The sequence below is a fragment of the Protomyctophum bolini genome (genome assembly GCF_963924005.1).
Source record: "Protomyctophum bolini genome assembly, chromosome: 4".
Lineage (NCBI taxonomy): Eukaryota > Metazoa > Chordata > Actinopteri > Myctophiformes > Myctophidae > Protomyctophum > Protomyctophum bolini.
Window position 1 is genome coordinate 40688557 of NC_137865.1, and position 26349 is coordinate 40714905.

At 42.5% G+C, this 26349-nt stretch overlaps 1 protein-coding gene across 1 annotated transcript in view; it reads left to right on the forward strand.

Moving 5' to 3' along the window:
- The window catches only part of LOC308313537 (cadherin EGF LAG seven-pass G-type receptor 1-like), an 81411-nt gene that overhangs the window by 13602 nt on the left and 41460 nt on the right, over positions 1–26349 (forward strand). Inside the window, exons 2-8 of the mRNA XM_080760710.1 lie at positions 3860–4540; positions 8452–8674; positions 11196–11311; positions 12857–12945; positions 22949–23106; positions 25280–25443; positions 25871–25996. Coding sequence (XP_080616836.1) covers positions 3860–4540; positions 8452–8674; positions 11196–11311; positions 12857–12945; positions 22949–23106; positions 25280–25443; positions 25871–25996 — 1557 coding nt within the window. The remainder of the gene's footprint in view (positions 1–3859; positions 4541–8451; positions 8675–11195; positions 11312–12856; positions 12946–22948; positions 23107–25279; positions 25444–25870; positions 25997–26349) is intronic.

Below are 26349 nucleotides of genomic sequence, written 5' to 3' on the forward strand. Positions count from 1 at the left end.
GTGAAAATATCTTTATCTACAAGCTTACAAGTCACCTACAGTGCATCTAGCAGCTAGATGTCCTATGTACAATGCAAGAGTCAGATATGTAACACACATCCTCCATTCCTGGTGCTCAGACAAACTGTTAAAATAGACCACGCAGAAAAAAAGCAAGGGCTCGCAACTCGTTATAGTAGCGAGTCCATGCTTTGTTCTTTTTGCTTTTTTCTACTATGCAACACACGCTTTTAGATCAGCTATTTTCCACATTTTTAATGTGATTACGTGTTGGCAGTAAAAGGCCATCCGCGCCCCAGCATGATATTTTAACTAACTTGATAACTATAATAAGTTATAACTATAATTAATTATGTGAGTATATCCACATTCCACACTGATGATGTTGTCATAGTTGTGGTGTGCAGTCTGCCATCTCTTGAGAGTTTTTAAACGACATATTGATAGTTTTTAGTTGTAGAACTGTGGATAGCCTGTTTGGTTATCCAACCTGTCTCTTTATTTTGGAAGATTGGACTTGCTGCCTCATTTAGGAGAGAGAGAGATACTACCAGGGGAACAAAGAGATATTTAAAAGTAAACTAACGTTGACATTTAACCCCTAGGGCGCTAACCTTCCCGGCATATCATCATTCTAGCCATCCTGCTCAAACGCTCACTGTTTCCACTGACTTCTGGCATGTTCTTTGAAGCTCCTGGTAGAGTTGTTTCTCAGTCACACACTATTTATGAAAAAAGACGGCTTCAGATAAGAGAGAGAGATTAGGACTTGGCACTTTACAGTCTCTCCTCAGTAGCCTTAGCCTTTAGTGACGTCATAATCACTTGATGTGTTTGCCTTGGCCAAAGGGCTGTTTGTTTTCTTTAATCCCGTTAATTTTTACAAACCCTTGACTCTGAAGGCATTAAAAAGTAATATTATATTCAAGTAATATTACTAATAATATTTTTCTGAAAATAGACTCATGTCAGCATTTCATATGCTGACATGAGTCTATTTTCTGTCATGTCATATGCTGACATGACAATAGCTGCTCGCTATCGGGCAGATATTGTTGCTGATGTTCTCGTGCCAAAGCAAATGACACCCACTGTGTTTCTAACTGGCACTGATATTCCAGCTGTGAACACTGGCACACATTTATATCTAAGAGGTGCTTCTAACTGGCACTGATATTCCAGCTGTGAACACTGGCACACATTTATATCTAAGAGATGCTCTTCAGCTCATTTAGCTCACTTTGGGTTGCAGGTCCAAAATGTTTTTGTCAGAATATAATGACAATGGAATCTTGCCTTTTAGATGTTGGATTTTGATGTATTGAAAATATAGTTAAAAGCAGCCATTTGTCTTCCTGAATTTCCTTTGAAAATAGTACATGGTGCATATATTATAGCGCCTTCATCCAAAGCTCTTTACAATGTGCATTTACTGTCGCCCATTCAAAGCGAAGGTAGAGGAATCCATCGAGGGCAACAACCTGCTCATGGAGTCCCGTACGACCTCCTGAGCCAGACACTAGTTCAAATGCTGGGGTTCAAGTGCAGGATTATCAGCCATATCACAAATTGCCTGATGACGGCAGGGATATTTCACTTTCAAAAAGGTTTTGGTCATTTCATTGTCTACTCAGGCTTATGTGAACACCACAGACAGTTTTTAAGTTGCTCGATTCAATATTTAGATGTTTTAGCTGCCCTGCCTCTTTGATAAGGTGTTGACTATATCACAATTATAGTAGGGTTATAATATATAGGATACTTGAGGCATGATAAACCATAGGCTTAGGTAGCTTAGCGGCTTTTCAGGGCCAAGTGGGCTGCTTTGGGCAATAAGCCCAATAAGAGTAAATAGATTAGAGTCCGGCCCATATATCATGTTTTTGCCAATATATATACAGCCATTAGTAGACTTTTCTAACTAACAACATTAGTATTAGTATTGGCAATAATTATTATTATTCTTTTGTAAAATGACAACCATCTGTGTTAACTTTTTTTGGTTAGAGGACTACGAAAAACTGGAATTTTGCTTTAGGAAAGGTATTTTTGCTTTAGCAAAAGCGTGGGAAAAAGGCAGAATGTTTTGTTTGTGTGAAAAGAAAAAGAAAAAAAATGTGTTTTTTGTACAGCAATATTGAAGCAATGATTTGTATGGTGTGCCTGTGCCATCAAAGTGGTTAAAAACATACATTTCCGTTCACATTTGTATTTATTTACATTTACTTGTTTGATTGTTCACGGTTGTGTAAATAAGATTGAATGTTCTTTTCATTCATTGAGGTTTAATTTATGTCACATAATAGACTCTCCAAAATCACGATCGGCATCAGATCCAAAAATGTGTCATCAGTTGGTCTCTTAAAGAGAAGCGGGGTGTCGGGGTGGTGCGTTTGATTTGTTGATTGAATTGCCCACGTTTAACCCATTTGGACCTGGGAACGATTCTACAAATGTCTTCTAAATTCTGACAGTTTTCTGAAAAAAACCCCCATGTTTATTGTTTTCTATGTCGGTCGTTCTCAAACATTTTCATGTCCAGGACCCTCAAGATTATTATGTAATTGGTCACCGACCCCCATCTGAAAATATGTTGTTCCAGGAAAAAAAAAACCCCACCACCACCAGAAGCAAAGATTTGAGTTAAAAACGTTGGCTTTGACTTTGAATATATTCAAAGACTTGCGCCACATTTTCACGATTTAAAAAAAATAGCAGACCTACTAGCTTGTAGATCTGCTATTTTTCAATAGCTAAAGCATAACATAATGCTATAAACACCAAAAGGGTTTCCCGTCCAGAATTGGTTAAAGAGAAGCTGGGCGTTGTGGAGGTGTGTTTGATTTGTTGAGTGAATTGCCCAGGTTTAATTTTAGGCCTGCATACATGTGGAGGAGTGTCACGGGAGTAGAAGTGCTGTTCTCATATTTAAGCCCACAGCGTAATGAAATACTCTGACAAAGCTCAAGGTTGGTGTAATTATGGTGTTTATCAACGACATGAACACAGAAAAGCTCTCCTTTGTTCCAAATCCTTTCTGTGTCTTGGCACTCTGTTGCCTTTGTACAGGCAGCTGCTGCTTGAGACCATGTGCACTCCGTGTGCGTGCGTGCGCGTGCATGCGCGTGCGCGTGTGTGTGTGTGTGTGTGTGCGTGTGTGTGTGTGTGTGTGTGTGTGAGTGTGTTACTCCCAAGCATTTGATTTCCCGTGACCTTGTTCTTGTTTTTAAACCAGTATATTGTTTGATTTTCATGCTAACCTTAGTTTGCTTATAATTGTGCTTTTATTGCCTGTAATTTTCTTTTTGCTGTGTTCTCTCTATCTGTCGTGTTGATGAAATGTCTGTACAGCACTTTGGTACAATGGGATTTTTTATAAAATGTGCTTTATAAATTGTGTGTGTCTGCGTGTGTGCGCCTGTGTATGGGTCCACTACTGCGATGCCTGTGTGCCCTCATGCACATCATTTCCTTGTGTGTCACAACTATGCTTGTCTATATTTACTGCATTTCTGTGTATACAATATACAGTACGTATATATAGAGATATCCATGAATCCTTCAACATGTACCCACTGAGGCACTCCTTTTAGTCTGTTTCTTGTAGAGTTGTTGACCCGAGAAAGGCTATAACTCTACAAAGACATCATGTGAACAACTCAACTTTTATATTTTCTATTAGTTTAGTCGTCCGGCACCTCATCAAATCAGGTGTGCATCACCTATTTTGCATCTGTAATCCTAGAAAACGAGCGATGTGGGTTGTGTGCATAACACACATTTGTAAAAAAAAAAAAGAATAAAACGCACCACCCTAAAGCTGTAATGGTCTTCCTCTGTTCCGTCCCCTCCCTCCCAGACGGCGTCCACCACGTGGTGGCCCTGTGCACGCTGCGCGTCGCCATCATCACCGACGACATGCTCGCCAGCAGCATCACAGTGCGCCTGGAGAACATGTCCCAGGAGCGCTTCCTGTCCCCGCTCCTGTCCCTCTTCGTGGACGGCGTGGCCGCCGTCCTCTCCATCGGCCGCCGCGGCGTCTTCGTCTTCAACGTCCAGAACGACACCACCGTCGAGGGAAGCATCCTCAACGTCACCTTCTCCGCCCTGCGGCCGCCGCGGACGCCCACCACGCCCAACGAGCAGGGCGTGTTCGGAGGCTCCTCCCTCGACCGTTTCTTCCCCTCGGAGGCCCTCCAGGAGCAGGTCTATCTGAACCGCACGCTGCTCGCCAGCGTGTCCACGCAGAGCGTGCTGCCCTTCGACGACAACATCTGCCTCCGGGAGCCCTGCGAGAACTACATGAAGTGCGTGTCGGTGCTGCGCTTCGACAGCACGGCGCCGTTCGTGGTGTCCGACACCATGCTGTTCAGGCCCATCCACCCGGTGGCCGGGCTGAGGTGCCGCTGCCCCGCGGGCTTCACGGGGGACTACTGCGAGACGGAGATCGACCTGTGCTACTCCTCGCCCTGCCAGAACCAGGGGAAGTGTCGCAGCAGCGAGGGAGGCTACACCTGCGAATGTCTGGAGAACTTCACCGGTGAGTGCATGATGCAGTTTATTTTTGACTTCTCCATCTAATAATAATTAGGGATGTCCAGATTTTTTCACTTCCGATCCGATCCCGATGCCTCAATGTCTGTGTTAGCCGATACTGAATACCGATACCAGTGTAGTGATCTCATGTTGTGTTTATAGCTATCTAGCTATATATCTGGTGTTGTGTTTATAGCCATCTAGCTATATATCTGGTGTTGTGTTTATAGCAGACTCCTCACTCAAATGTGCACTTGCAGTTTGGGCAACTCTAAAGCAAGCTCCACATGTCCCAACATTTTATTTACCTGCCATAGTGTCAACGCCTTACCCCTGTGTGGGATCTGTGGTTAGACTGGCATAGTGTCAACGCCTTACCCCTGTGTCGGATCTGTGGTACCGATATGACCCGATATGACAAATAAGGGCCGATCCGATACGTTTCCCCATACCGATACAGTATCGGGACATCTCTAATAATAATGAATAATGAATTGCATTTTTATAGCGCTTTTCCATGTGCTCAAAGTGCTTTACAATGGTTCAAGGGATCATTGGACGACCTGCTCTACTTCCTGAGCCACTCTCTCTCTCAGATGTGTGTTTCACGTTCATTATCCGTCAAAAAACTAAAAGGAAAGACTAATGTTACAAACAAAGTAAGAATAAATGACAGATAAACAAGAAAGTATACATGGAGATGTATAGTATAGTTTTATGTTCAGTCCACTCTTGTACCCAACTCTGTATTCTCCCCAAATATTGCCTAAGGAAGGAGTCTTCAGACCCGTTAGATCTGAATTCGTTTTGATGTAGTTCTGAACAAACTATACCATCCATGAAACACTCACTCCTCACAGAGAGCTGTCACATACTGATTTCACGCATCGTTTCTGTCTGCTACTCAGTGTGTTTCTGTTTCCAGCCATATTAATCCATTCAGGGCGGGAACCCCTTATTACGTTATACTTTAGCTTGTAGCTTGAACTTGTATGTCTATTTTTGAAAAATCGTGAAAGTGTGGTGCAAATCTTTGAATATTATATTCTTTCAGTGCGAAAGTTTTTAACTCATATCTTTGCTTCTGGGGGAGTCCCTGGAACAACATATTTGCAGATGGGGGTCCGCGGCCAAATACAGATAATTCTGGGGGTCGTTGACATGGAAAGGTTGGGAACCACTGACAGAAAACGTTTAGGATTTAGGATCGATGTCAGGTCTAAATGGGTTAAAGGCTAGGCCTTGAGCCAAAGGTGTATTCCCACTGACAGGACCATTAGCTGCTAATCAAACCCTGGCCTTCTGGCCTTTGAACACTACCTTGCTCCAGGATACCTAAGAGTCATAATAGAAGGCGCTGAAGGTTGGACTGACAGTCACACTCTCAGGTTTCTCACACTTGGATGGAAAGAGGAAGATCTCTGAACCCGACCGGAGATGATCCATCTCACCGTCACTTAGGTCCACATGCAGGAGTTTAGAATTCTGGGCTGTGGAGGAAATCATAGATAATCTCTTTATCCAGCAATTTGTGTAACTAGATATACGGTGTATATGCTGTATACGGGAACGTAGGATGTAAAGAAGCAAAAGTACATATGGAAATAGTTTAATCTGGCCAAAGTGACAGCATAATTCATTGGGGTAAATCATTTTATTTAATTCTTTTTTTATTTTTAACATATCTGGGCCATATTTTTGCTTTTATTAATAGAGGCAAGTGGAGACAGACAGGAAGCGAGGGGAGAGACAGGCCAATGACAGCAAAGTTTGTCAGGAACGGGACTTGAACCCACGATGCGCCGGCAGGCTGCATTATAGGAGCCTAGTTGCTGGGGCGCCTTGTGGGGCGGCTGTGGCTCAGGAGGTAGAGCAGGTCGTCCATTGATCCCTGGGTCGGCAGTTCGAATCCCGGCTCCTCCTCCTGTCCACATGTCGAAGTGTCCTTGGGCAAGACACTGAACCCTACATTGCCTCCAATGAGTCGGTTGGTGTGAGCTCACCACCATTGGTGTGTGAATGTGTGAAGCGCGGACGCTGGCGTCGACTGTTCGCCGCTTCACCTCCCAATGTATGAATGAATGAAACACTGTAAAGCGCTTTGAGCACTTGGAAAAGCGCTATAAGAATGCAATTCCTTAGGTGCCCGGACCGCTAGGCTGGCCTGGGCCAGGCTAAATCATTTCTAGAACACTCAGAGCCTCTAAGACCACCATGGATTTACCATGCTTAGCTGTATGGCCAGTTGACCGCACGCACTATACTAATCTTCAGATTGACGATCAGATTAAATCTAAATATCAAAGGTAGATTGTAGTATATATTCAATTGCGTAATACTATAGGCCAGCATTTTGTCAGTTCAAGTCTCTTGTTAGCTGTAGTTGTGAGACAGCTGAAGATGTAGGGCAGTGGGGGACACCCCTGGTAGTTGACCAGTGCAATGACCATGTAAATTACGTAATTACAATCAGTTTGAACGCGCCATGCAATGCATGCAGTCCCACCTCTCTGCCTCCGCTTGCTTTGCTGTTGAATCAATGGGGGAAAAAAACCCCGAAAGAAATGGTAGTGTGGAAAAAAGCTTCATCAGTAGTCTTGACATGATAATGACAGCATCCAGAGAACATTTTTGTTCTCTGGCGGGGCGTTCAGTGGGACCAGAGCTGTGCTAAAAGACCACCATGGACGGGGCAGAGGAACACGTCATTGTGCCTCTGTCAGTATGAAACAAGCTGCTCCGTTCCAAACTTTGAACAGCGATCAGTTCGGGTCAACGAACAATAAAACCCACCACAACCATCCCTGTTTTGACATACTGGTTGCGGGCATGCGGGGGTGGGTGGGGGTGAGGGGGGGTGGGTGTACACAGACCCCCCACCTCTTTCTGTTCCTCCTCTTTTAGCTGATTCAGACCTTCGCTGATTCAGAGAAGCTTGCAGGGCATGTATTGTACAGTATGTATACAGTAATGGGATTGAACTTGCGAGAAGTGAGAAAAAATGTCTGTCATCGACGTCTTTCCCGGAAGGTGGGAGGAGCAATCCGTCAGTCTCACAGAGGAAGTTTGACTCTTCAAAAAGATGAGTTATAAAGAAGCGTTTAGAACGTTTGGAACGCCGCCAGGGAAAGCACATTTTTGTGGTGCAGAGCTGCATTAAAGAGGAGTGATAATGATGAATAACACGATGATTATTGCTTCAGTAAGAGACCTGTTTGGAATGTTACTATCAACATTGCTGCTATGTTTAATGTTTATTGAGATCGATAAGAAAAAAATATATAAATACACACAAAGCCACACACCGTTGCAGGCTGCAGCAGTTGGCTGGCACAGATCATAAATCACTTCCACAATCACTTACACCTTGAAGACATTCAAATAGGGGGCATTTTGCATCCGAAAACGCAGTTTATAGTTAAGGGACGCAATAAAACGACCTCTGCATCCACAGGATGCACTACTGTATACTACTGTATTGTGGTTTTTTTCTAGTTTATTTTGCTAGCTTTAGTTATAATAATAATTTCTTCTTGTTTTCTACATGAATACAACTTGAAATGGGAGTTAACCCATTCTGGACGGGAACCCGTTTGGTGTTTTAACTAATCATTATGTTATACTTTAGCTATTGAAAAATAGCAGATCTACAAGCTCGACCTACGAGCTTCAGGAAAATGCAGCACAAATATTTGAATATAATATTCTTTCAGAAGACTTTTTATTTATTTCGACGTCAGGCCTAAATGTAAATGCTGCAATTTGTTAAAATGGCAAAATATGACTCCTAAACGTCATTGAAGTGGGACTCATAAAATGTCCCTGGGACTCCTCTAAAAGCCCATCCCTGCATCCCGGGACTCATTACATTGAAAACCTATATTCACATCACTGGTTCTCCTCCTGTGTGTCTAGGGGAGCGCTGTGAGGTGAACTCCCGTTCCGGACGCTGCGTCCCGGGCGTGTGCAAGAACGGCGCCCGGTGTGTGGACCTGCTGGTGGGGGGGTTCATGTGCCAGTGTCCCCCCGGAGAGTTCCAGAAGCCCTACTGCCAGATGACCACCCGCAGCTTCCCGGGGCAGTCCTTCGTCACCTTCAGAGGGCTCCGGCAGAGGTTTCACTTCACCGTCTCGTTCAGGTAAAGACTATAAAGGCGGAGCTTTATAGTACAGAATGAAGGACCGGTGCTTCAGTAGGCAGGAACTGGGGGTGGCAATGAAGGACCGGGAAGTCTGGTGTAGCATTGTGGAATCCATGATCTCGACCGCGGTCGAAAAATGATGATGATGATAGTGCAGTACATACTATAGTTAAAGCGATATTTCACTTAAAAAATAAAATGTTGGGTCATTGTATCGTCTATTCAGACCTTTTGGAGCACTTTACAGTATGTTGCTTGATTCAGTATTTAGATATTTGATATTCATATTACCAGACACGCCCCCTTCCTTAACTTGTAGACGGGCGGTTTTGGGAGGGACGTGTTCACGTTATTTTAAATGGTGCATTTATATAGCGCTTTCATCCAAAGCGTTTTACATAGATTGTGCATTACATTCACCCATTCACACACCGATGGCGGAGGAAACCATACAAGGCAGTAAAGGCACCAACCTACACATCAGGAGCAATTAGTTGGTTCAGAGTCTTGTTCAAGGATACTTCGACACTAACTTCTTGGGGAGCCCGGGTTCGAACTGGGAATCTCTCGGTTCCCATCCGGCCACTCTACCCCATAGCCACTGCTGCCTCTGTGGAAGGTTGTAGTGTTAATTGCTCTTTAATTGTAGTGCTGAAGAATTATGTGCCTGCCTGACGACATTGCAGCTGGAGCGCCGCTGTACAATTAAAGTGCTATGTGTAGAATAAGGCATTTTTCGTTGCACACACACACACACACACACACGGTACACCTGGACCGGGTAAATGATTGAGACGTCTATCCACACCCAAATGATAGCATCAGATCACGTTGTAATGCGACTGATCGCTTTTGTTATAAACAGGAATGCTGTTTCCATCGTAACACTGATAAACACCCGCTATGCGGTAATTGGGCCTTTTGTCAGGCAAGCCAGACGTGTCGAGGCAGATCGACTGCCGCTGTGTGTGTGTGTGCGTGCATGCGTGCGTGTGTGTGTGTGTGTGCAAGTGAGAGAGAGAGAGTGAAACCCTGCGTTCATCAAACAACTGCTCAGGAAGGAAATGGGTCTCTCAGGCACCTGACGGTCCTGACCACCCACAGGATACCCTTATCAACCCCCTGCTGGGGGCACAAACATCCAAAACTATTTCCCCTTTGGGTTATCTTCTCATGAGGAGTCGTTTCACTTTACCCACTGCTCTGTATTTGGCCGCAGTAAGTTTGCACGTAAGTTTTCCCTTCATTGTCAATGGCGTTTATTAAACAAACATTGAACTAAAGACAAACATTAAACCTGTATATAGGAGGGGCTTAAAATCAATGTCTCAAAAGTACGGATATTGCTGAATTGTGTTGCTAGATCCCGCTGATGGACTACACCTGTGGAAATATAAATCTCTAAATGTTTCTAATGGTCGTAGCTTTAGCAGTGGCTGGTCAGACTGACCAGCTGGTCTGCTTAATGTCTGCTTAATGGCCATCTCACATTTCCTGGAAAAAAGGAGAAAATCTAAGGAAAACAGGAAATGATGCGCCCTAGGTGTTTTGCATTGCCGGTGGTGGTTTCCTGCAGAGCTGCCCTCCGTGCCATATGCCACCTGAACCCTCGCCGGTGCCGGCCGGTATCACTCCATGGCATGCACTCCTAATTGACGTGGGTTCAAGTCCCAAAGCACCGTCCCCCATGGTTCTAATTCTGTCCCGTACGCCAGCCTCCGTCTCTCAGTTTCCAAATTCCCTTTAATTCAGATTTCCTGATTTCCATTGTTTTCCTTTGTCCCGTTTTCCATTTCGTCTCTCATTTCCCCTCATGAAAATGGTTTTACTACGACTGTATACGGTAACACAGCACCTCCCGTGATTCATAATGGCAACTACATCTACGTATTAAGAAACTAATACTATGAAAGGGATGTATAAATTACAATGTATGTGAAGACATATTTCTCAACATATTTTATTTGTCAGTGCCACCAAGAATCACTTAATTTGCCATTCAAGTTGATATGGTGACAGGGTTATAGTATATAACCTAGTTATAGTATAAATGGCTTCAAGACTTAGGCCTTACTACAAAATATATATATAACATAATTTTTTATCAAATTGAAGCTTTTAACAGGGAGTTCATTTTAACTGATTATTTTTTAACTTTTGATTTTAACTTTTGACATGTCTGACATTCCATGTCATGCATAAGCAGAGGTTCAGTTGGTGCCAACAATGTGTAGTCGACCATCCCCTTAGAAAAATAAATTAAACAAACAATTATCTAGTATTTTCCATCTCTAATTTGCTCTTTAAAATATTTTAGAGATAGTGGCAACCCGATAGCTGAATGGTTAAGGCGCATAGTTACCATTAGCTGTGTGTCATTCCACTGATCTCTGTCCGGCCTTATGTCTCTCTCACTGTGCTCGCTATATCGGAATCAAGCAGAAAGATAATATTACAGTGTTGTACTACTGTATAAATCATCTCCAGTTATTAATAATAGTGTCTCTGCCATCTCCAGGTTTGCGACCAGAGAGTGGAACGGCCTGCTGTTGTACAACGGGAGGTTCAACGAGAAACACGACTTCATCGCTATAGAGATCATTGAGGAGCAGGTTCAGCTCACCTTCTCAGCAGGTGAGGCAATCATTTAATTAATCTAGTTTTAACTGAACTTAAACTCTTGGATGAGTTTGAATGAGCGTGGATGAGTTGATCAAGCCACCATGTTAATGTGTGGCTAAAGGTGTTTTGTTAAAATGTTAAAGCGCTATTTTCTGATGGTAAGCATTGCTATGAAATGTGTGTTCAGTAACATGGGTCTCCCTGTCTCTCCTATATTCATAAATGTGTGTTCAGTAACATGGGTCTCCCTGTCTCTCCTATATTCATAAATGTGTGTTCAGTAACATGGGTCTCCCTGTCTCTCCTATATTCATAAATGTGTGTTCAGTAACATGGGTCTCCCTGTCTCTCCTATATTCATAAATGTGTGTTCAGTAACATGGGTCTCCCTGTCTCTCCTATATTCATAAATGTGTGTTCAGTAACATGGGTCTCCCTGTCTCTCTCCAGCTCTTTATAATCAGAAAATACAGGTTTTCCCATTTTGTTTCTTGGTCATCAATTCCAATTTCACTTTGTTTATCCTGTACCCTGTGTGACTTCTCTCTCCTGATTGAATACAATTGGCATCCCGACCTGAAAAAACAATAATTACTATCAGAATGTAGAGCTATGGCCTGGGCCGTGGCACCTTGGATGGTAGCCCGGCAAGTCTGGCAGTGTGCCTTCACTGCATGTCACTCCCCCATCTCTCTCCCCCATTTCCTGTCAGCCTACTGTCTCTCCTACTGTCTCTCCGCAAAAGAAAACATAAAAAAAGAAAAGAATGTAGAGCTATTTAACACTTACTTTAACACAACGATATCACTACCAGTTTAAATGGAGCCAGACAAGTTCCATTAGCATGACATTGTCCACAGTGTTTTCTCCTCTGAACACAGACAGACAACTCCTTGTCCATGGAATGTGGGATCTCGTTAGGGAGTTAAATTATGGTCTACGAGAGAGGTCAAGAGGTCATGCAGCGTGGCCTCAGATACCTGGGAAAAAAATGTCTAAACACTGAAGCGCTGCAGTATTTTACAGTCTGTTGGGTCCGGGAGGGTCTTGTAAATAATCATTAACCGACCAGCAGGCACTCAATAACCGTTGTGTGTTTGATGGATGAGTAACTTTGATATTAAAGAGCCCCTTGGGGGTCAAATTGAAAAAAAAGTGGTTTAGCCTGAGTGAACAATTCAAGGTTTAGAAAAACAGAAACATGTTGTGTAGACAGTAGACTAGAGGCCTGGTGTGAACCGTATACGTCTGTACAAGGTTTAAATCTGGGAGGAATGAAGTTAAAGGAACTACTGTAAAATAATACAGTAGTCAGCTCTAACTGAAACACTGTGATGTAATAGATTAACAATGTTTTGGAATGGTAATTTATTAGTTAAGGACATTTCAGAAAGGTTATTATTCCCATCTACCACCTGAACATATTACTTTAACAGAATATATCCAAAATGTCGACAGATTATGGACTATATGCACCTCCAAGGGAGGAACCAGTTAACCGTGCGAACGACACGGAGTCGATAAAACAATTTCCCTTTTCCTCTTCCCTCTTTTCAGGAGAGACCAAAACCACCGTATCGCCCTTTGTTCTGGGAGGGGTCAGTGATGGCCGCTGGCACACGGTGACGCTCCGCTACTACAACAAGGTAAAAAAACACTTCCTGGACGATGGGATCTGTCTGTTGGCGTCACTGAAGAGTCTGTCAAACACAATGAACTTAGCTAAGGCATAGGGGGAGGGTTGGCGCTTGTGTGTGAGCGAGCGTGTGTGTGTGTGTACATACAGTAAGTGAAGATGGAGAGTGCAGCTCAGCTAATAGTTTCATTGTTTTCATTGCCAGCTGTTGCATGATGATCTATATATGCACATATGGGCATAATAAGCGGCCAGTTGACACTCCACCCCCACCCGTCCCCTCGACACACACACGCACGCGCGCAAACACACACACACACACACACACACACACACACACACACACACACACACACACACACACACACACACACACACACACACACACACACACACACACACACACACACACGCACGCACACACACACACCGTTGATCTGTCATAATTCGGGCAATGGTTGGTAAGATTAGGATGTCCCGAACAAAGGGACGAGTCCTCCTCAAAGCCCCTGGTCCAGTGGGGCCAAAGGTCACCAAAGTGGGGCAGCTCCAGCACCCTAAACCCCTCCACCTCCTCTTTGACTGACTTCAAGTTCAAGGGTTTGCCAGGGAGGGTATTTGCTGTTGCCATGGGAACAGACACGCCAGTGCTTGTTTTGGTGACTTGGTTGATGAGTGGGATTGTTGCTGTCATGTTGATGAACAGAAGAGAGAGAAAGAGAGACAGAGGGAGAGACACACAGAGAGAGAGAGGGAGAGAGTATTGCTGTCCTAATTGACCTATAGCTAAGCCCCTCCCCAAACTGCTATGGTCCAATCACAGCTAAGCATAACATGGTTTTTAGACAAACCTCTCCACCAATAGTTTTCCTATATGATAAAACATTGTTTTAAAAAAGAAATGTCACACACATGAATACTTTATTAGTCAAAAACAATTAAACAGCACGATTGTACTACATAGTAGCAGTGTTCTGTTCTCGCAGCCGTTGCTGTTTCGGGCAGAAACCTTCTGCAATCTCTGTTTTTATGATTTTTCATAAATTAAAGCCCTATGTTATACTAAACACAAAATAACGATTCTTTTCAGCAATCACAAGGTCTTGCTGTAATACTTTTCATACGTTCATCAGGAAAGTATGAAAAATATGAAAAAGATCTTGTGACTCAATAATACGTACGTAATGTATTCAGTGGAACAACAGGTGCTTTTCACCATTACCTGAAAATGATCCGTTTTAATTAAACATACAAGGATTCCCCGGGCCGGGCCGACAGCCACGACACTCAGACCATCCCTGATGGGTCGTCACGGTGACGTGAGCCCCTTTTTTTCTTCATACTTATCCCGTTGAAATGTTACTTTGATCACCCTTTGTGTTGCTTTCTTTTGGTCTGTCCTGAAGACGTATTGTGCACCGTCTCCCCCTCCCCTCCCCCCCACAGGGAGACAGAGAAACGCTGTCCTCCCCCCCCGCCCCCCCATGCTGCTTCATTCTCTGGGGGGGACAATGAGTAGCTTGGGGTTCTGCAACAGCAGCGCTCACTCATGCGTTAACATCATCATAAACTCCCTTCAGTTCAGCATAAACAGTACAGTGTACACAGTTGGTTTTCTTCTTCATAGAAGTTATGGTATTCAAGCCAAACATTTGTTTTTATTTTGTTTTTGACCAAATTTTTGCAGCACTTTTCACGAGAGGCACAATGTCCGGAGCTGTTTACTGTTAGCCTGGCTAATAACCCAGAGCTCATCTTCTTGCTCTGCAAGAAAGATGTATTGGCGCTGCTCTGCGCTTATGCGGGCCCTTTGTCTAAGACAAGACAGATAATAAAGAACCTTTAACCTTGACTATCAATCGGTCTGGCTTATTAGCCAGGCTAGCGTACTGTATGTCATTGTTTAGTTACCCTTTTCTTGTTTTTAGTTAGTTTTTCTTTCCTTTTTTTTTTACAATGACTTTTTCACATTCACTTGGGCACCGTTTCAATCTACTGGGCCCTTTTACTGTAACCCTCAGACGCAGGAAGATGGAACACCATTTGATTTATGAAGCTGTTTGTTTGGAATGTAGGAAAGACTCGTCTCCTTTCATCACTGTGACCCGCTGTGTCTTTCATTCTCCTCACATGACACCGACACTGATACGTACAATGAATACCAGTAGTCTTTAAAGGTAGGACAACAGATAAAGGAAAACTTCACATATCTACGTACATAGTAGTCCACAACAATATCAGTTTTTTTAACAAATTACTTGGAGGAAGTTCCTAGTTATACCACAGCCAGCGTATTGACTATACAAACTAGCTATATTTGAAATGCTCTGTAAGCATTAACTGTGAAACGTTACGTAATTAATATTGATGATATAAGTATCCTTGTACAGAGTTTGTGTGAGTTTACCATATAGGACTTCTTTCTCTGCTGTCAAAAACATTTTTTAATGTTGGGGCGGGACAGATTTGGCTACTCGGAAGTTTGAATTCTAAACTCATATTTATTATTTATGTTGTGTTAGATTTATTGTTTGAGAATGAGAATGCCAAATTATAGCAATATTTGAAATAACATCAATTAAAATGACCTATTGCCCTGAAAAAAGGAACACTACAATCCTGAGTGTTAATAAACTTCCGTAAGTAAGTGGCAGCATGTCCATTCTCTCTCCCAACAGAGAGAGGGAATTAAGGTGATAACTACAGTACATTAAACCATCATGGAGTCGGACTCGGGAACCAATTTTGGTACATTATATAATATATATATGTACAGTATATAGCAACATACAGTTTCTGTAATTTTTGAATAAATATTTGAAGGTTTTCAGAAAACTTAGATCAGTAATTAGAAGGCGTTTGTAGAATGAATTGTAGTGGAGTAAAAGTACATTGTTTGGCTCTGATATGTAGTGGAGTAGAAGTAACAGTATTGGAAATACAAATACCTCAAAACTCTACTTAAGTACAGTACTTAAGTAAATAATTACTTTACAGTGTAAAGTACACACCGCGTGTCATTATTAAACCACTATGTGTACTGACATGAATGTTGCCAAATAATAGCATTCCAGCTGTCAGCAGTGACAATGGTGAGACAGCTCTCGCTCATTGCCCTGGTCAAGTTTCACCCAATTAATCTAGTCAGGATGGCATCTGCAGAATGACGGCCACGTCGGGCCTATTGTATCAGTTCCCCCGATGACACATTTCCACTGCCCCGAGTCAGACTGTCTGACTGACCGTCGGAACAACATCAGATCAATCTCTCCCAGGAATGTTGTTTTGCTCTGAATGCATGCAAAGCATATAGCCTGGGTTTAGTTGTCTGTCCCCCAACATTATGTATGTAGTGACCATGAGGCACGTGCAGTCGTCGGGCACACACAGACATTTCCAAAGAAACCTGAACTTGAACGCAGCGTTTTGCGTTGAACTAATTTGTTTTTAGAAATCCATGTTATACAAGTCCGCATCTCCAGTAGATAAAGGGTGCTGGGTTGCGCCCCGAAAATAGCTGTTCTACAAGCTCTCAAGGCTTTGCAGCAGCAGCAGCACGACACGTTGTGAGCTTGTAGATCTGCTATTTTAGCTATTTTAGTCCAAAAGTGCCCTCTTACGGGATTTCAGCCCCTGTAGTCCAGTACATAAAGTAAAGAATTCCTCTTAGTTTGGACAAAATTGGATTATTTTGTTTCTCAACTGATTCTGACAGGACATTATGTCTACTAGCCGTAGCATGTGACGTTTCAAACTAGGGGGTTTTCATGATTCTGAATCCATTCCAAGCATTAGTTTTGCATGAAAAACACTCCTTGGACTAAATTTGGCCATAGCCACTTACCCAAATGTCCCCAAAATGTGCTGACCTCATCACATTTGTGATGATGGCTATGGACGCTTTTAGCCCAAGGAGTGTTTTTTGTGCAAAACTAATGCTTGGAATGGATTCAGAATCATGAAAACCCCCTAGTTTGATATAGTATTGAGCAGATTTGGGTAGATTTTTTATCCTGGCTAGTAGACTTTGGGCTCCATCTTGCGCCACCCCTTACCCCTTATCCCTAAACGTATTTGCCATTTTTTACTATTTTAAAACATTTAAAAATAGTTCAACTACAGCCAATCTACATCGACACGTTGTTAGCTTGTAGATCGGCTATTCGTACTATTTTAAAATGTTTTAAAATAGTAAAAAAAAAAAAGGCAAATAAGTTTAGGGATAAGGGGTAAGGGGTGGCGCAAGATCTAGGGCCATAATGTCCTGTCAGAATCAGGTGAGAAACAAAATAATCCAATTTTGTCCAACCTCTGCCATTTAAGTATTGGACTAATGCCTCTCTAATGCTCTCTGCACGTCCCCTGGTAGTGAGTAGTGACTGACTGTAGTCAGCAGGGAGTTGAAAGAAAGGTCTCGTCTCACATATTTCAAAGGGCAGCGGGTGTCGCGTTTGTTTTAAGCAACTCCTCAAGCAACATGACCTCACCATGAGACAGTGGCTGTCCTTTCAGCATTCGCTGTACCACTGACTGACAATGAACTTTGTACGTTACATGACAGGCGCTATGGGCCTACGAGACAGAGCACTGATGATTGAATTCCATGGTGTAGGCTTGCAAGAAAAGCTATGTATAGAATGTTTATGCTGCTTGGAATTCATAACTATTTTAAAATGACCGTATAGACTTTATCCTCAATGTTTGTAAACTATAAGGGTTTAATTCAGCATTATGAGGTGTTCGTTTGTGCCAGGAATCATTTAAAAATGCTTTTTTTTTGGGACACATTTTCTGTTTTTTGGGGGGGCAAGGATCTTATTTAGGAATAGGTCTATTCAATTCTATACCAATCTGGGAACCCATTGGCAACACAAAGGAAAAACAGCACCCTCTTAGTCTGTCTCGAGAGACTATTTAACTCAATATTTAGGGATTGGGTGAAATAACCCACAAAAAAGGTAAAAATGTAATTTCGAAAATGTCCACCCTAAACTTTTGATGTCCTCACAAGTATAGTATTACAATCGTCTGTCTGTGTGCGTGCGTGCGTGTGTGTGCGCGCGCGTGCGTCTTTGTATATGAGTTAGGCTGATCTTTGCTCAGATATCTTCGAGGACTACTCATGTTACCACTGTCAATTATTCTCCATCATGTTCATCATCATATTCCATCATTTGTTTGAAATCTATACCACAGAGAGTAGGCGGAACCCTGTAGGCTATCGGCCGTGTCTCGGCTGTCGGGAACAAAGTTAACATACGTTAACAGGACTTTCACTTGGCCATAGTCATGGGAGTAATGTATAGCTTTGAGACACCTCTCCTGTTCTGTCACTGTGGACAATGGGGCCAGCATGTAAGACTACGTCCTCCTGAGGCTAAAGTTAGCGAAAGATGCTCGTTGATGTTAGGTGTATAGATACTGCTAGGTTTACACAGATCTGTGGAGATGTGACAGGGATGCCACTGGAGTCAGCGCCAGGCTTTAGTCATGCAAGCGTACTTCATTACAGACCTGGAGGTATGGCACATGTCACTGAATAGAAAGGGTCAATGTAGCAGTGATTCAATACTGGTGCACTGGAGTGATAGAAGCCCTCGATTCTCACACGATTCTTTAAAGAAAACACTTTTTTATGCCTTTAGTGACACGCGGCAAAGGCCGGCGGGCTCGGGAGTCTGCTGGCTCGGCGGCTGGCTTGGCAGCCTAGGTGCCCAGACGATTGAGCTAACCGCCCGGGGTTTTGAGGACGGATTAATCGCATTAGAAATATTATTAGTGCTGATTAGACAGAGTTTTGTCAGAGCAGTAGCAACATTGGCTTAGGAATGGAACAAAAGCAATACAATTCAAAGAATAAATTACATTTTCCTGCTGTGGGGAAGGGATCGGTTATTATGGTGGCACTTGATAACTAGATGCATGTCCTCATGTTCACCTTGCTTACTGTAAGAGTGTAAGTAGTGTCTGCTAAATGCCTAAATTGTAATTGTAGTTGGTTCTGATGGTTTTGATCAATATAGCACTTCTGGCGATGGAAGTGGCCTTGATACAATCAATTCATTCTATAACTATAGTGACACTGGCCATGTCGTGTGTCCCCCCCCCCCCCGCCCCCCCCCCCCCCGAATACCAATTTTCCACTTCAGAAGTTCAGGGATAAACAGCGTCTCTGGATTACTGTGCTTTATGTCATCATAACTCATAATCCACTGTGACCCCAAATTACATTTACGGTTTGTACAGTAAAGTGATTAGCAAGGAAGGAACAGCTGTTCTCTTTGTCCCGTCCATTGAGGAGAATGCAGCCTGGTTCTGGTCTGCATAGAATTTAAGTTGTTCTGCTCTTTCTCGCAATCTTCACAATATTGTCCTTAAATCACCTGGCTGAATGCTTACTGATACTGTCAGCAGCACATACATTATGTTAAATGGCCACCCCATACATTTGACATTATATATGGTATCTTTCTTGTTCACTGATAGTGATAGTTGACAGTAAAGATTATTATTAAGTCATATTATTATGACTTTATGTAAGTGAAGCGCTCTGCAGGCAGCTTCATGGCTCTAGTGCAGAGGTTCCCAAACAATGGGTCTGGACCCAGAATGGGTTTAATATTGACCAAAACCAGAGCAGAACTCCCACCACGGGACTCGGGCAATCAATTAATACAGTTGCAACCACTATATTAATGGCAAGTACCGGTATTTCATACAGCTTAAGTTCAAAGAATCTGAACTATCCCTTTAAGGTTGATGGGCTAAAAGGTCTGTGAACTACTTTGTGAACTACTGTGATCCACTGCTCTAGTGCAGTGTTTCAGGGACAGTATTCAACAGAACAGCTAGAGCACATTCCCTTGTCTTGAACCACTGCTCCAGTGCAGCCAGTGTTCAACAGAACAGTTAGAGCATTCCCTTGTCTTGGTGCTGAGCCAAACTGCACAGAACAGTGACATCATTAGAAAGGACCAGGGTCACAGCTCACTACTGTAACGCTTATGCTGCGTTCGTTCGTTCACACAGGCAGATGCACAGATACTAAGATTCACAGCGTATATTTGTATTTTCTTTGTATCTTTGTATATTTTGTAGCAGCTACATAGTGTCGGATTTGCTTTGTAGCTTCACGTTGCTGTCTTCGAATATCTGCACGTATAGTGGAGTAAGCAATATGTCTATTAAAGTTAATGAATAGGCCTATTAGCTATGATTCATTGTTATCTGCAGTGTTGGGCAAGTTAAGCTACATGTAGCTGACCCAACACTGGTATCTGCCCATGTGAACGCAGCATTAGATACAGACCCTTAACCTGAAGAAGACCAGTGAAGTTCAAAAGTGTCTAATAAAGTTTGGAGCACTACAGATTACAGATTACAGAAGTGAGTTACGAGCCTGTCGTAAAAACCAAAACCAAACATCGGGTCCCTTCACACATGTATATTTGGGTCCCATGATGCAGGCCAGGGAGACCATGCACACATTTCTGTTTTGGGGTTTGGAGCTGAAAAAGTTTGTAAACCCTACTGCTTTAGTGGATTGGTTTGATCCTCACAACAGATGACCTCATGTGTCCACCAGCCAGCTATGGGTGCTGTGATGTCATAGCGTCCTCAGATAGACCCAGACTGAACATCCACCTGCCTCCTTATTGTATGTTACCCTGGAGAGAGATAAGGGCCCCGGGGGTGTCACATAAATACCTTTAAAATGTAAAAGACATTACATGGAGCTCTCCAGTGTTCACTGTGTGTCTGCCCACCACAGTCTCGCTTCCCTTAATCCAATTAGACATCAATGTGAAGGGATCTCCGATCCACAGAGCGATTAGCGGGCTCTTCACGCTGTGCCACTCGGCTCTCTGCGCCCAAACAAACCTCGCCTTATGCTGCTCCATGCTATTATGCAGCTGGGTCCCATCATGCAGCGGCATAATAAACCGCTCGGTCCAACCGATGAGGCTGGACTCTGATTGCTCCAGAAGCCTTTTGGAAACCACTTTCAACCTGGCATTTACTGTACATTTTGGGCATGTCAATATAGAGTGCCGCAGTCCCGCCCCCTTTCATGACAACGAGAGACCTGGAAAAGAATTCCCCTTTCATCTTCCTCATAGACTTATCTAAAAGTATTTATTTAAAGACGTTTATGCCACGGACAAAGCCAACTCGACACTTTTTGTTTTCTTTTTCTTCTTACAAATTATTTGATTTGCCCAAAACATTGTGTTCATTGTCATGATTTATCACAACTCGAGTTTGCTTTGTCTGCAGCGTAAACGTCTTTAAATAAATACTTTTTGAAAAGTCTATGGGGAAAATGAACGGGGAATTATTTTCCGGGACTCTCGAGGGGGCGGGACTGCTCTATAGGGGAAACGTTTAAAAAGAGATTTGAGAAAGAAAAAAAAGCTCACAGTAGTCAAAGCACATCACATTGTGACACGTTGGGAGCTTGTAGATCAGATAATTTTACTCTCTGTCATATGACAACGTATTTAGGGCTTAAGTGGTTAAAAGTGAACCTGTTTGGCATGTCATGGCAGGTCAGTGGGAAGCCATTGTACTACGGAGTCAGAGTATAAATTAGGCTTAACTTGTGTGTCTGCCACTGTCATTTGCCACTGTCTTTCCTCTGTCCTATCCTTGCTGTTGTGAAGCAGACATTGAACATGGTGAAATGATGTCTGCTGGCTATGTTTTCTTGTTTACTTTCCATAAGATAACCACTTAGACCCCTGCATACTTGTGTCCCCCAGGGGTCGATCCTTGGGCCACTCCTTTCTTTCCTAGACACACCAAGCGCTATTATCTATGCTCCACCCCTTAACCTTTATCCCTATAACTTATTTGCCATTTTGTACTATTTAAAAAAACCTTTTAAAATAGTTCAAATAGCTGATCTACAAGCTCACAACGTGCAGATGTAGATCGGCTATTTGAACTATTTTAAAATGATTAAAATGATATGCAGTCTCATGCGCCATTCTGTGAGAGGGTTATCTAATAGTCCAATAAACAGGCTGTACACTTAAAATCATGGATTCACAAGATCTGGCATTTATTGATTGCCCATAATTATCCCAAATTGAATGGTCATGTGATATACATATGAACAGCAAAGACACATATGAAAGCAGATACGACCTGTTACATCACGAATCAGATTCGATCATATCAGTCAAATCGGGGGCCCCTCGAAGCACAGTCCCGAGGTTTATCGGTCCTGGAGAATTCTGACGTGTCACTCCCTTTGTCCAACACTATATAGCAATCGCTCTGTCACTATGTGACCTTGCATTGGGCACAGCTCGGCTGCACACTCTTAAAGGAATGGTAACTGCTTAAAGGGTCTACTTTCCCCCATCAAGTCCATGTCTCACTAATGGAGCTCATTAAAACCTCTGGGGTCGTAAACATCTACATCCTCTTCTCTCCCTGAACACTGTTGTGGAGCAGTGGTGATTTCATCCTCTTCTCTCCCTGAACACTGTTGTGGAGCAGTGTTAATTTCATCCTCTTCTCTCCCTGAACACTGTTGTGGAGCAGTGTTGATTTCATCTTCTTCTCTTCGTCGACTAATACTATGACAAAGAATGTTCGTCGACTACCTTTTTTCACTGACGAAACCGAAACTAAATGAAAACTAAGCTATGATGACTAAAAACTAAGAGTAAATATATTGACAATTTCGTCAACAAATAAAAAGTAGACTAAAATGTTAGGAAGGAACTAGTGGACAAGAGATCCATTTTACATGTGGTTTGAATGCTGTAAATAGCCGATCTACGAGTGTAAAATGTGTAAAATCAGTCATTACGAAAGACATTTTAGTCGACTAAATCAACTGTAGATTTAGTCAACCTAAATCTTATGATATTTAGTCGACTAAAACTAGACCAACACGAGACCATTCCAGGTGACTAAAATGTGAAAATTAGCTGTCAAAATCAACACTGTTGACTAATCCTCCTCCTCCTAACACATCGCTTGGCCTTCCTCCTTTCCAGGCCAACATGGGCCGCCTCGGCACCCCCCACGGGCCCTCGGGGGACAAGGTGGCGGTTGTCGCTGTGGACGACTGTGACAGTGCCATGGCGATTCGCTTCGGTGGCCAGATTGGGAATTACTCTTGTGCGGCCCAGGGTACACAGACTGGACTGAAGAAGTGAGTTGTCTTTGCGTGTGTGTGTTGTGGTGCGTGTGTGGTGCGCGTGTGTGTGTGTGTGTGTGCTGCTCACAGGCATGTATGTACAGTATATATGAATCAATCCATGAATCCACTGTCTCGCTATTTTGTCTTTTTGGTTTCCCCTCTATCCCCTCTCTCTCTCTATGACGCCTTTTCCACCGGTTGGTTCCCAATGGGAACCGGTTCAGTTCTTTTTGGTTCTTAGTCCATGAGCCAGAGCTCCAAAATTGTTTATAGGATCAATATAATTAATATACGATAACCCTATTTCATATTTTCTATTCTTTGCATATTTCCTATATAATGCCTTGTTTGCATATTACATTTTTTTTAAATTTGTAATACAATAAATCATTGTCTTTGTGTAAGTAATCAATTGGGGAAGTGTCATGGTGTTAACAATCTAATATACCGGTAGGTATGGTTTTGCCCACTCAATTCATAATTAAGGCTCATGGACTAAGAACCACAAAGAACTGAACCAGTTCCCATTGTGGAAAAGAGGTCTCTGTTTATATTGCTCTGGATGCTTGTTGTTCATAATGAGCTCCTTAAATCCATGAGTCTCAATTCTTATGCAAATCTCCTATACAGTATATGACCTAATTTCTTATTCACATTTAAATGCTCTGTTTTGCTCTAACATAAATACTGTACAAAAGAGGGCATTATTTAACCCATTTAGACCTGAGCTCGATTATACAAATTCTAAATCCTTTCTATATCAGTGGTGCTCAACCTTGTTCATGTCAATGAATGTATTATGTATTTGGCCGCCTACCCCCATCTAAAAAATATGTTGTTCCAGGGACCTCCCCAGAAGCAAAGATGAGTTAAAAATGTTCGCTCTGAATATATTCAAACATTTGGGCCACATTTTCACGATAAAAAAAAAATAGCAATTTTTCAATAGCTAAAGTATAACATAATGCTTAAAACACCAAAATGGGTTAAATGTACCTGCTATGTCGGCAGTGGTCATTCAAAGAAACGGGGAGTTTTGTGATTAGAAAGACTGATCGCTATAGCGTGAACTTTCTTCGCGGGTGAGAGTATAAATAATCCTTCAATAAATCTAAAACAGTCTTGTAGAAAAACAAAAGGAAAAAGTACTTATTTTACACGGCAGAATTTAACCACTTGAACCCCCTATTACTTAGTGAACTAATACTCAGTTGACTGGGGTCGGCTCTGTACTTGATATGTTAATCTTTTTCCCTCAGTCAGTCCACACCAAATCTCTGAGCAGAAAATAGCCAATCTACAAGCTCTGTGTTGCGATGTATTGTGAGCTTTAGAGACGCCATTTTTAAGTACAACTTTGTTTTTTTTTCAACCGAGGTTGATTTGCTGCTTTCTTTCGTTTTAGCTTTTTTTGACAGTATATGTCAGTTTGTCACCTCCTTCTTCACACCAGTAGATTCCGTGATATTTTGTGGCCAGATGTAATTTCCTTGGGCTTAGTAGGACTATAGTACATTATATAAAAATAAATCGCCGTAAAATGTCGTAAAACAAATACACATTTAGCACCATGTTCGAATCCCCCCGCCCCCTGTCAAAAATTGCTAAAATGAAAGAACAAAAGAAAGCAGCGAATGAAAAAAAGATTAACACTCATCTTTTACTTTTTCTAATAACCTAAAACATGAACCTTGGTTGAAAAATACCAAAGTTGTCCTTAGTAGATAAGTAGATAAAGTAGATAAAAACAATGCCTGTGCTTTGCACCCTGCTCTGGTTCTCATCAGGGCCTTCGACTGTTGGCAGCTATAACTGGGCCAACTCACTCACTCACACTTATGTGTCATGGCCGACATGGACTAATGCGTTTGCAAATATAAATAAAAGCAGTACTTTAAAATCTAACAGACACATTTGGTTCCATTTGTACACTCTCAGAGTTAAGGGGGGTCCTTGCAAATAAAACGTTTGAAAACTACTTGCTCTAGTTGGACTCGTAATGTGCCATAGTAGTGCCGTAGTTTAGTAGTAAATATAAGTGTCCTACGTTAACATATTCTGGAGAAAACCGTTCAGTAATTCAGTAACGGATCAAATCTAAAATTTGCCACGGACAAGACCAAGTCTTTGATCCCCTGCCTTAAAGTTTAGATTGAATTTGATGTTTTTCTGCTCATGCCTTCAGGTCATTAGACCTGACTGGTCCACTGCTGCTTGGCGGTGTTCCCAACCTACCGGAAGATTTCCCAGTTACCAACAGGAACTTTGTGGGCTGCATGAAGGACCTGACCATCGACAGCCAGCCTGTGGACATGGCTAGCTTCATTGCTAACAATGGCACCTATGCGGGTATGAGACTCATCATTAAATACATACATTCTTTTCATCAAAGACAGAATGCATTGGAATCCTTTTCTTTGGTCTGCAAATTTCACCCTTTGGGGGGGAAAAAAAGCTGTGCTACTTTGAAAACCTTTTTTTGTTTGTTCATTGTCTTCACATGTAACCCTGGTATACAATAACTATTTTGGCAAATGAAAATACATAAATGTTTCAAAAATGTTTATTGGCAGTTGCAGATGAACAAGCTCACGACGACGACACTTTTTGTAAAGCTTGTAAATAATCGTTTTTTGGGGGGTATTTGTTGTTGACGAAGTATGCAGGGCTGAAGTGGTTCTTTTTAAATGTAGCCTCACACTGTACAATCTAAGTAGCTTTTAATATGATTGGGAGGCAGTTGACTGATTGTTTTCCATTTCCGTTGCACTCATAGGTTGTACAGCAAAGAAGGACTTCTGCTCCAACGTCGTGTGTCAAAACGCAGGAACGTGTGTCAATAAATGGGGCACCTACGCTTGTGACTGTCCACTGGGCTTTGGGGGCAAGAACTGTGAACAAGGTAAAAGAAAAGTGAATGTGCGTGTGACCACGTGTGTGGCTGTGTGTGTGTGTGTGTGTGTGTGTGTGTGTGTGTGTGTGTGTGTGTGTGCGTCCGCAAACGTGCATGCATTGCACGTCCGTGTCTGCCTGCCTCTGTCAAAAATGTTTTGGTTTGGAATAGATAATGTGCAGTATATGTGTCCATGCGTGTGTGTTTACAAGCGCACATGTGTGCGCATGTCATTGTATTTCACCACGTGCACTTTGTCAGACAAATACAGAATTCCAGTAATTCCCGCATGAAGCCCAGCTTGGAGGAAACAGACAGTAAATGCTAATGGGGTCATGTTTCCTGCCAATGAAAGAAACTCT